General features: G+C 43.3%; 1 protein-coding gene across 7 annotated transcripts in view; it reads left to right on the top strand.

Moving 5' to 3' along the window:
* The window catches only part of LOC130574658 (6-phosphofructo-2-kinase/fructose-2,6-bisphosphatase 4), a 48,679-nt gene that overhangs the window by 12,502 nt on the left and 24,718 nt on the right, over positions 1 to 11,459 (top strand). For 4 of the 7 annotated variants that reach the window (XM_057367995.1, XM_057367994.1, XM_057367993.1 and 1 more), the window contains one exon: positions 10,524 to 10,640. In XM_057367995.1, the coding sequence (XP_057223978.1) occupies positions 10,529 to 10,640 (112 nt within the window). In that variant the 5' untranslated portion in view covers positions 10,524 to 10,528. Of the gene's footprint in view, positions 1 to 3,115; positions 3,251 to 10,523; positions 10,641 to 11,459 lie in introns of those variants that run through there. The other 3 variants (XM_057367991.1, XM_057367992.1, XM_057367990.1) reach the window with 2 other exon arrangements.

Raw genomic sequence — 11,459 nt, 5'->3', positions numbered from 1 at the left:
CAGCGGCACCCTCGGAAGGACGCGGTGCTGCGGCAGAGCTGCCGGGATCTCTGGCTGTGCCCGTGCCTCGGCGTTGTGCCGCAGATCCCTCCTGGATCGCAGCTCTCCCGGCTCCTCTGAGCCGCCAAAGGCCCAGGAGTGGGTTTGTCCTGAGCTGTGGCTCCTCTGAGCCGCCAAAGGCCCAGGAGTGGGTTTGTCCTGAGCTGTGGCTCCTCTGAGCCGCCAAAGGCCTAGGAGTGGGTTTGTCCTGAGCTGTGGCTCCTCTGAGCCGCCAAAGGCCCATGAGTGGGTTTGTCCTGAGCTATGGCTGCTCCGTGTGCTTGAAGGCGTGGGCACCTGGAAGACTGGAAAGTGTTCTTTCCTTGTTCCAAGTAGTGAGCGTGCACTGCCAGAGGGATGGTGGAAGGACGGGAGGAAGAGGTGTTGGGTGGTTCATGGATGTTTTATGGGCTGTCAGACTATAAAGGGATATCTTTACTAGGGAGATGAGATACGTGGAAGTTACTTGTACTTATTGTGAAACTTGGATTCCATGGCTGTCATGTGATACAGTGTGTTTACAGGTACGAGTTGGGTTTCTGTAGGATCAAGCAGAAACYGGTGTCTTTTATTTCTTCCTGTCTCTAAATAATTACCATTTCCTGYAGGCATCAAACCCTAAGTTTCCCGTCTTGTCAGCCAGTTGTTTCCAAAGAGTAAGTGTCACCGTGTCACTTGGCTCACACACGTTATTTCCATGCAGCAGTTCATTTTCCAAGACTGCCCCTCCCCTTGACATTTTGCCTCTGGAGAGAGGTGGTTTCTCAGGTGAGCGTTCTGCTCAACGTGGCTCTGAGAGCAGATGGTTTTGTAAAAACCTTCCTGGGGTAAAGGCTTGTTGATGGTTTCCCTGTAGCAAACAAAGCCCGGCCTCCAGCTCTTCATCTGCAGGCACCAGCTCTGCTCCTCCAGCCTTTGCATTAAAACAACAGTTGATGACAAGGAGATTGTGCAGAGATTGTTGACAAGGTGATTGTGATCTCTGTTATTTATTGGGAATCTAACGAGCAACACTTGTTCTGTCTTTTCCCAGGAATTGACTGTAATGCCCTTGTAAGCCATGTTTTGAAATGATACTTAAGGAGTGGCACAAGATTCCTGTATTTGCTCTCTCGGTCTCCTTGGCCAAATAGCTCATTACTGCACTGAGGTTTAAAAACAAACTTCAAACCAATTAACCCTTGAAATGATTTTGATCAACAATATAATCACATAAGCTTGTTGTCAGCCAAGCTGAACTCTTGCCTCACAAAAACAAAGGCTAGCAGGTGTCTCTGCACACCTCTAATGTTATTACARACACCTGGACAAACCCTTAACTGAAGTTTTGTGCAGGTGCTGCTGGTTTGAATTTSCCTGAGCATAAGGGAATTAAGTGGCAGTGTGCCTGGTGCATGGATGAGACTTAAAAATGTGGTCATCGACCTGGGAGACTTGTGAAAAATGCTATTCTTGTATGAAGAGCGTCAGGTTGTTCTTGGCTCAAGGCAGGTGAGTGAGCAGACTTTCAGTTCTTGTGCAGGGTGTGGATTTGCAGAAAGGGAGTACAAACTTTGTTTCTGGAGACTAGAAGGATTTAATAAGTTTTCTACTTAATGTATGTACAACAGGTTTTAAAAGTGTGGTTTGTWAATTGGCGTTCCTGCTGATCTCTTATTTCTGTTAATGTTGCACTGTTGTGGGCTCTCCTGGCTTTATTGRAGGCATTATGAGGAAAGCTGGAGGATCTTGGTGTCGGCTTTGCTGTGATCACAGGAGGGCCAGGTGGGGATRTCCTGATGCTGGACTCTACCCTGAAGTCTGTCATTGTGTGTTGCAACATTCTGTGTGTGCACAGGAGAAATACTTCTGGAATGAACCAGGAACAGAGATTGAACTGTTCCTGCTCACACCTCTTTTGGCATCTGTTGGAAGTAAATGCACAGTTGACACAAGAAATCAAGAAACTTTTAAGCATTCAAAACCTCCCTCTGTCTGCTCCTAGTTTTTTTACCCTTGTAACTCCTCTGCACATCTCCACATCAGCTATCAACTTAAAATGAAATCAGGAAGAAAATCTAGGGTAAAAATATAGCATAGGGCATCAACAGTGGAAAACTGTAATCAGTCTTGGAAGGAGGAAATAATTCAGAGTAGAGGGAAAAGCAGGTCAAGCAAACATGGCTTTGGAAAAACAGTGCTGACTCTCCCAGAGGTGTGTCTTGCCAAATGTCTTTGAGAACTRATTTTTTGTTGCTTAGAAAGGTACATTTTGGCTTGTAATAGAACAGAAAAACGAAAAATTATCTTTGGATGCTCAGAGTCTGGTTAGTATTAAAGGAAGTATGTACTGGCCTKCACTTGTGTTTAGGCCAGTGTCATAATAATGGAGTGATTAATAACGAAAGTGTGTATTACACTTCACCACCATATTTTCAGTGCATTGCGTTTATTTTTTGTAAAATATGTAGATAGGTGTATATATGTGTAAAATACTGAGCTTTTTAGGACTTTGCTCAGCCCAGCTAATGAACTGGGTTTCCCCAAGCTGTAAAGCTGATAGAAGTGATGTGGAAAAGCAACAGCTGCGTGTTTTGTTTAGTCAAACCACTGCTTCCAATGCAGCTTCCCAGGGCGATTTATCAACTGCTTCTTTTGGGAGACTGATAGTATGTATGGTTTATCTATGTTTTTCTCCATCGCTATTAATTTCAGCCTTCAGGCCAAAACAGAGTTTAATTGGAAAAATTGTATCACTGAATGCATGGCTTAAAACAGATTGCACGCTCCCAGGGCGTGCTATTTTTAGGTTTTGGGTCGGGTTTTATTTATTTATTTATTTATTTATTTAGAAAAGGCTTTTCCGTGGCAGCGTGGTGTTGTCCGCAGCCAGAGCAGCGCAGCAGCAGCACAGAGCGGGGTCACCTGCTGGCAGCGCGACCCTTGCCAGGCCGGCTCCTCCCTGGGGCCGTTGCCCGCGGGGTCTCGGTGGCACCGGGCGGGTTCCCCGTCCGTTCCGGGGGCAGCGCGGGGCTGCGGCTTCCCCCGCCGTGCGGCCCTGCCCCGGGGGCGGCCCCGCCGCGCCCCGCCCGCCGCCACTGCGGTGGGAGCCGGGAGCGGCCGAGGATGGCGGCGGCACCGGCGGCGCGGGAGCTCACGCAGAACCCGCTGCAGAAGACGTGGGAGCCCTACGACAACGGGCTGCCCGCGGGGCACAGCGCCCAGCGCGGCGGTGAGCGACACGGGGCCGGGGCTGGGGCCGCACGGCGGGGCCGAGCCCCCGCAGCCCCCCGGGCCGGGCGGGGTCGGACTGCGAGGGGATGGAGCCGAGCCCCAGCGCTTTGGGGCGGGCACTGCCGGGGGCTGYGGGGGCTGTGGTGGCGGKCCCCCGTGGAGGGTCGAAGCCCGAAGCTGCTGGCTCAGTGCCCAGCGGAAGGCTGGGAAGCTCAGCTGGAATGAATGTGTTTTCTGGTTGCTTTTGTTGGTGTTTTGGGGGTTTGTTTGGGTTTTTTATTTATTAGACGCTCTGGTGTCAGGGAGCTTTATATTCAGTATATTCTTCTTGGAGAGAGGCCTAAAAATGCCACTGTGTTCTTGTTTTGGTTGTTGTGTTCCTTTTGGTTTTTTTTTTCCTTTAAGGCCAATGCTGTATCAGCCCATCTGTTCTATGAGTTAATGACTTCCCATATTTTGAGGTGCAGCCAACCAAGTCATCAGCCTCCTGAGACTTCAGCTGTGTCGTTTGTAAACCGTAGTTCATTAACAAACTTTGCCTCACAGGTTGTTTTTTTCCCTCTTTCTTTTATTTTCCCCCCTTACTTAAGTAACTGAGGTCCGGTACACGGCAGTTTTGCAGACAAAAGGGGCTTTGTCGTGTGGAATTGTTTGTATTTGTCATGCAAAGAAGCTGTGCTGACAGAGCTGAGGCTCTGCCGGTGTGGCAGGAGTCCATGGGCTGCAGCCTTGGCTCTCTCTGTTCTTGCTTTGGTCCAGCCCTTGCTAAAAAGGAAAACAAAAAAAAAACCAACCCAAAAAACCCACCCCAAACTTTCTGTTGTGTGCTGGGTAAGCAGACAGGCTTGTCTTACTGTGGGAACTGAGTAACTGCAGCATCTGAAGCATGGTAGGTTAAGAGATGAGTGCTGAAATAGGAAAAGGGTCAGAAAATGTAAGTGCTCTTGTAAACACTCTAAGAAGACTGCTTCATTTTAGCCTTAATGTGGTATCTCTTTTCCAAACAGTAATATCTATTACATCTCTGACACACGTACTGTTTAAAAAAAAAACCCAAACCAAAACCCAGTCAAACCCAAGAACAGATTTGCATATGGGTAATTTGGTAATGTACAGTCTTCTTGGCAGAATCATTTAATTTCATTTGACTATAAAAAACCCCAAAACTACACGTGCCTGTGGTTTATTTTTTTGGGATTCTGTAAGTATAGTGCCTAATACCCCTTGTAAGAGAAAAAAGCCTTATGCTAGAAAAAGAAACTTGGGATTTTTTTTGTTTTGTTATTTTAATCCCTTTGCTTTTGCAGCCCTACCCATAACAAGTGTGCAGCCATTTGTGATACATTTCTGATAAGAATTACAAACAGGAAAGGAACAGAAGTTACTCTTCCTTGATAAAACTATCTATCTTGTTTCAGCGAATTGAGAGCACTTGGTAATTTTTCCCATGCAAGGGTGTTGCATAGTCCTTTATCCAAAGATTTCCGTGTATCTTGCAATGCCCTGTGTTCTGGTKGGGCAGTGTGACCTGTGGGTGCTTTAGCTGTGCTGTGACAGCTCAGGATGGCCTGCCTAGATGAGTGATTTGGGGCTGTGTTTGGTTGACCAGTTCCAGTTCTCTGCTGCTTCAGGTAACTGTGTCAAATGTTACTGTTTCCAAAATACCAGCTCGAGGTAGAAGTAGTTTTCTTGTCCTCAGGTGTAGCTTTACAGTGGAAGGAGGTGAAGTTAGTCACTGTGTTCTGAGCATCTTGGCTAAACAAGATGAACTCTTTCAGTCTCTTTTGGCTTGTTTGTTTTTATTTTCTCCTTTGGCTTGGTTTTTTATTTTCTCCATTGTGCTGCTGATCTTTTTCTGCACTACCCTTAGTCTTTATCCTTCTAGAAGGTGGATGAGAAAAATTGTGCACACTTCCAGTTGAGAAGATTTAGAGATTGGTGTACAAAAGGACTTACCTGTTAGCTGTTTTTACTATGATTTTCTAAAGATTGTGGCAACTACAATTGTCTGGAGAAGAAGAAATCTCTTGAGCTGTGCCAGGGTTTAGCTGTCACAGGCTTTGAAGAGCCAGTTCTTTCAGTCTGTGCATTACGAGGCCTTCGAAGAGGAGTTGTGTCTGTGTGCAGCCTACTGAGCAGGCACCTTTTACAGCTGGTGGCACCGGTACAGCCAAGGTAACTGTTCTGATGACCTTCCAAAGTCAGACCTGGAGGCAGTAGAAGTGCATATTGTTATTAATAGCTGTGGGTTGCCTTTTGCGGTCACTTGTGAGAAGTTTTGTCTGTAAATAGGTTGAATTAAAGCTATTCTTGTCATTGTATACTCAGGTTGCTTTAAGCTCTGAATCAAGCAATGGACTATAAACATAAAAAATAAATAGCCCAGTAGGCTCTAGTTTTGAGAGGCCAGCAGAGGATGTTTATAGTGGGAGATAAATAGTGAACTTCCTGTGGTTAAACAGTCCCCCCCCCCAACTACAGTTCATGGCTTTGTTTCCCTAMAGCTGAAGGAATTTGGTCATGCTAATAATTGTCATTTTCTATTGGTACAGCAGTAGAAATGTACATTAAAAAAAAGAAGTATCAAATGATTATCTGTGCTCCAAAGAACTCTACCCTTTAAGCACAAGCTACTTGGGTGTATTCGGGCTCCTAATCCTGGGAGCTGAAAATAGGAGAGCGAATGAGGTGGGATAGTGCCTGAGGAGCAGGATGTGTGATGGGATCRTTGCTGTTGGCTTCAAAGCTATGGGAAGCAAATGGTRACCCTGAGGAAGTGGATGACAGAGCTGCTTGGAGCAGCTGGTGGCACAAACCTGGCCAGGGGACAAATGTAAATTCTGAATCCCTTATRCCAAGGTGATGTTAGAAACTGTTGGTTTGGACAAAAAGAGGAGGGACAAATTAGAAAATAATGGACTCCTTCAGGTCTGGGAGCAGATGCTTTTCAGGAAGGACAGCAGGATGCAATGCATCCTGTGGGATGCAGTGAATGGCTGTCATTGATAAGAGGTTATGATGGATTAGCCAYGGTTAACTTGGGTAAGTGAGGAGTAAAACATGTAGGGCTGACCTTATTTGGAACGGTGGTTGTGTTGGCTTATAGTCAGAGAGATTTGTGTGTGAGCCTCTAAATAGTACAGGATTTTTGGAGGGCAGGCCTTGAATTGAAGGCCATAAAACAACAAGAATGCTGTGTAAACTTCAGATCTCTAACAGGAACAGCTTGCTACAAAAAACATCCGTCCTTAACACATATAAGGAAAAAAACAAAATCTAATCCTGGGTAAAAGGAAGGGACAGCTGATAATACCTTTGGTAGTAAGTGAACTTGGAAAATATCAGCACTTGACTCTTATTTCACAAGATCCATGAGAGGGTTTTGAAGGTGATGAACTGCAGCACAGTTCAGTCTGATCTAGATTGTTCCATGTCCCAGTTTGGTTTCACAACCTTCTTTTTGCATTTGCATTATTTCACAATAGAGTCTAAGAGGCAAGAAATAAGCATGTAATTTCTTCTTTCCTTGACTGTTAAGTCTTAAACTGTAGAAGGTTAGGCAGTCATAATTTTACCCTCAAGCTGCAACTTGCTGTGTTCTTTAATATTTAAGAAATATTGAACTGGGATAATGCCTTTGCCTCAGTTGCAGCACTTCATCACTTGGCCATTTTCCCTCACTGATTGGTATCCTGGGTGTGTTTTTTCTGTGTTCCCTCTTTTTGGTGATGCACTCTTAAATGCTTATATTACAAACATTTATTTTAAAGAAAAAAATGTCTCAAGTCTTAGAGCATCTTTAGCAAATGACAGTGTACAACCTCTGAGTTTTGTTTTACTGATCTGAGTGCCTGTGTTCCTCCAACAGAATTAATGTTGATGGCACATGCAGAGGTTGAGGCTGTCAGAAACTCTTAGGAGGTACATATGCAAAGCAGTAGTAAAAAATGAGTTTGTTTTCTGGAGACAAGACTGTGCAGAGGTATTTCTGGAAGTAAACCAGACAATCCAGTGGTAGGAGTGAAGAGAAAGCTGCCCTTAGGAGTCTGCCTTGGCTCTAACTCACACAACTTTAACTACTTTTGTACTGGAAAGATTTTTTWAATATTAATTGAATGGTGATGGGGTGCTGTGAAAAGGGGGATTGAGCACTGTGCTGTTGKGAAACCAGGAGTTACTTATATGTGACTTGTGGTATGTTTGGCTGTTTTTATCAGTCTACTTCCTCATGTCAAACTTGCTTACATTTCTTAAGGGAGAATGTAAGCCTTGAGAGATGTGAACTTTGAAAATACCTTAATGGGAATGAATATTCCTCTCTGCTTGCAGTGAGTGTTAGCAACACTCTTGAGAAAGCTGTGGGTTAGATAAAGTGAAAGATAGTTTCTTTTAACTTTGGAGTACTTGATACATCCTCAGAACTTTGCATTCTGTTCTGGTCTTAACTTTTTTGCTGAACTAATGAATGAAATTAAGGCTTGTTAATTACACAGTATCATAAGGAAGGAAATAAAGTCTGCTGTGCTGAGTCTTATGTGTGTTGTTGAGAATGCTACACTGAGGTACCGAAGTAGTGAAATAGCTTCTGGTTTTAGTCCTGTCATTTAGCTGTTACTATGCTATTTTAGCCAGTGCAGGTGCCTTTGTCTTCTACTTCCCACTGCACAGGTGTGTTTGTCAATAAGTGCCACCTGTGGCAGGGGGTGTGAGGCTGTAGCTACTAAACCAGAACACCAAACATTTTTTAGTGCCCTGAATTTTAGTTTATGAACTGCCACCCTCTTGTTCAATACARGCACTAAGGGTCGGTATGTGCTGTAGCATCAGGTGCTGTGTGATGTTGTTTATGGGACTATGGCATTTTGTAAAAGGAGAGTATTTGGGATTAGTGGTATTCCTCTTTGTAAAGACAGGGGCATTGGTTTTTATAGATTGAAAGCAGTCTTGGTCAGCCTGGCACCTAATCAGAGTCGGGTGTCCATTTGTTTGATTAGGATAACTCTCTTGGTTTCTGCTTTGTGGTTTCCCTCATCTAGCAGTGCACAAAGTGATTGGAATAACAGATGAGATGTGCTTGTTAAACTGGACACATGGGGCTCTAACAAAGGCAGCTTTGCTAGTTTGGTACTTTCTTTGAAGAAACATATGTTAAAATGCAAGTGATAGCAGACTGGCACACTGAATGTCCCTTGTGCATGTTGTAGYTGTGTTGATCTGGTTTGCTGCTTATTTATAAGATCTGTTACAAACCCACATAGGTAGTAGGACTTAATTTAGAAATTTAGTTGTTGGTGTAATCTGTGAAGCAACCATTTAAGTCGGTTGGAGGTTTCTTCATGGCAGCTTCCCAGCCCTTAGTTTTACTRCAGTATAGGCTTATTATAAAGACAGCTATCTGTGAGAAGGTTAAAATGCATGGCTGACCCAGCAGCAGAAGAAAAAAAAAAGATACTCTTGGAATAATGTTAGTTGGTAAATTTTGCCTGGAATGGGTAGAAAAGCCTGTTCACAGCACAGTTCCTTGCAGAGCAGGACGGTGTACAGAGCCTTTCCATACAGATCCTGGTTTGTCTTTTACAGCTCTCACCTCACTGCTTGTACTGAAAAATTGTTCRAAACTCGAGCTAGGTGTTTCAGGTAAAGAACCTTTTGAACAGGCTTTGAAGAAAAATACCTTCTCTTAAAATTTCTGGGGGCCCAGGGGATCCTCTCATCTCAGTATTTTATTTTACTGTCCTTAAAGCAGGAAGCAAGGCTGTTAAGCTTAATAAGCACTGTACTCTTGGCACTCCATCGACTTTCTTGTTTCCCCAGAGACTTCCTTCCCACTGTTGGMGAGGGGTTTCACAGCCTGAACCTATGACAAAGAGGAAAAGGGACAAGAAATTATTATCTTCCTTATTTATAGGCTTCTTCACAGAGGAACTTGCCCTGAGGGCTTTTATCAGTGTCCTTCCAGAGACCTGGACATGTTTGGATGCTTAGCATTTAGTTCTCTGCAGCTTTTATTACATGTGATAGTTGACTGTTTCATGGATTTGAGGTTGGATACCATTTTACCTCTTCTCTCTCATGAAAACTGGTGTATTTTTAATGGTTTTGGTTTCCTGTCCTTCAGTGTGCATTTTAAGAAAGCACATCTGCTTTGCTAATCTGCTTGCTCTTTTTTGATCTGTTCTGTGAAGTATCTGCACCATATTTGTGCAAGTGACTCAATGGTATGGGACTTGTAAATCCAAGGKTTGGGAATCTTGAGCAACCACAGTGCTTTGTAATCACTGAGATTTAGTCTTTTGGAGTGAAATGATGTCTCCTGTCAAGACACTGAGGAAATAGATACATGTRTGGGTTGTATAGAAATTAATTCACTTAGAAATAGAGGGTGGAGGGAGCTGGTGGTATCTGCATCACTTTAATATCTTCTTTCTTTTTAGGCAGTTCCTTGTAGCTGTGATAGATTAATGCAAGGTATCATWAGTTTTGTGCCATTAAAATGTTCAAAAACTTGTGATTTGAAAGGAAATGTCTCAAGGTTTTCAGATTATWCATATAACTCCTTCAACTTCCTACAGTGTTGATTTTTGGTTTTTTTTTTAATTAAACACTCTGTCTTTGATTAAGAGTATTTCTATGCATATATCTAYATCAGATTGTGGTACTTGATTGTGTAGAATACTTGTGCCTTATTCTTAGTAACAGCCAAAATGAGCTCTGCTCAAGAGAGATTTTAGTGTTAATTATACTCAAAGGAGAAATAATAAGTAGTGGGTAGCATGTCTCACTGTATTGTGTTAAGCCATGTCTGTTATGCTTGTTTCGCTCAAAACCAAGGAAAGGTTGAGCAGTGTTTAGGTCTTGTCTTAGAGTTGTAAAAATTATTTACAAATTGCACACTCCTTGCTATTTCCTTTCAATTGAAGCACTGAACTGAGGAACATAGGGTCATAAGATGGGATGTCGGTGTCCTTTATTTTTGTTACTGTTTCTGTGTGCAGATACACAGGTTTCTTTTTTTTTCTGCCTGTTTACAACTCCCATGTCCATCACTGCACTGCCACTGACTCGCCCTTCCAAAATTCAGCATAAGAAAGGTGGTCAGGTTCACTGTACTGCTGTAGAACCCCCAAAGCAGTGAGGCACAGGCACAGTGCATGAGCTGCTTGGACAGGCACTCCTCAGAGAGCACAGACAGGGATTTTTCACTGCGGTGTGAGCCTCTGCTTTGTGGGAATGTTGTTGGTAAATCTTGGTTTCCTGTGTTTCTGTTCCAGTATGTATGACCAATTGCCCTACTCTGATTGTCATGGTGGGTCTCCCTGCAAGAGGAAAAACCTACATTTCGAAGAAGCTGACACGCTATTTAAATTGGATTGGAGTGCCTACAAAAGGTGATGGATTTACTTTTGTTTACATCAGAAGGGCAGAGCACAATGTTAGGTGGTTTATAAACCTGATTTCCAGTAATTTTGTTGCCAAGTTTGACTACTTAAAATCCTTCTGCTTTATTAATATGTTTTTAAGCAATAACATACACAGGCACGTTGCTGTTTAAGTGTTAATTAATCAGATTCTGTTGACTGTCCTTTTACCTTGTTTTGCCAGGTACTTAAATCAACTTTTTTTTTTTCCCTTATTATTGAAAACTTCCTTTTTTGTTTACTTTTTTTTTTCTTCTTTCCCTTCTTTTCTTCATGTGGGTGAAAAAGAATGTTGTTTACAAGCAGTTGAGCAGTCAGCACTTCTGGGTTAACCTTCCATGTTTTTCTCTCTGTGAACTTTGTGCTGCTTGCAATTCTCTATCTACTTGGTGTAACTGCAGTTGTGGAATGACTTGCAGTTCTTTGTCTAAATGTGAAGAGCCCAAGGAGCTGAGGTAGCACATTGCTACTTGTTATCACCCTCTTAAGGATTTATGTGTGTTTTGGGCAGGAAATGGCTCACATTGGCTGTGCTGAGGAGGTGTCTGGGCTCCTRTGTTATTTTCTGGACAGAATAAACTGGACCAAGGTCCATTTGAGGTTCTGAGCAACCACCTCCCTTTCCTTCTCTCTGTGTAGAAGAGCAAGACAATTTCAGTGTGTTGTGATTCTGTGTCCTGTGCAGTAATAGTAGCTTTATGCCTAGTTAATAATTTAAATGACATTTAAACACATGAGATCATACTAAAGTGTAGAGTTTTGTCTGGATATTAAGAGATGTATTTCCTA

Source organism: Malurus melanocephalus, unplaced genomic scaffold, assembly GCF_030028575.1.
Source record: "Malurus melanocephalus ecotype Western Australia unplaced genomic scaffold, MMel_1.1 scaffold_87, whole genome shotgun sequence".
Lineage (NCBI taxonomy): Eukaryota > Metazoa > Chordata > Aves > Passeriformes > Maluridae > Malurus > Malurus melanocephalus.
The sequence above is the reverse complement of the archived record's forward strand: the minus strand, read 5'-3'. Positions and strand labels throughout refer to the sequence as shown.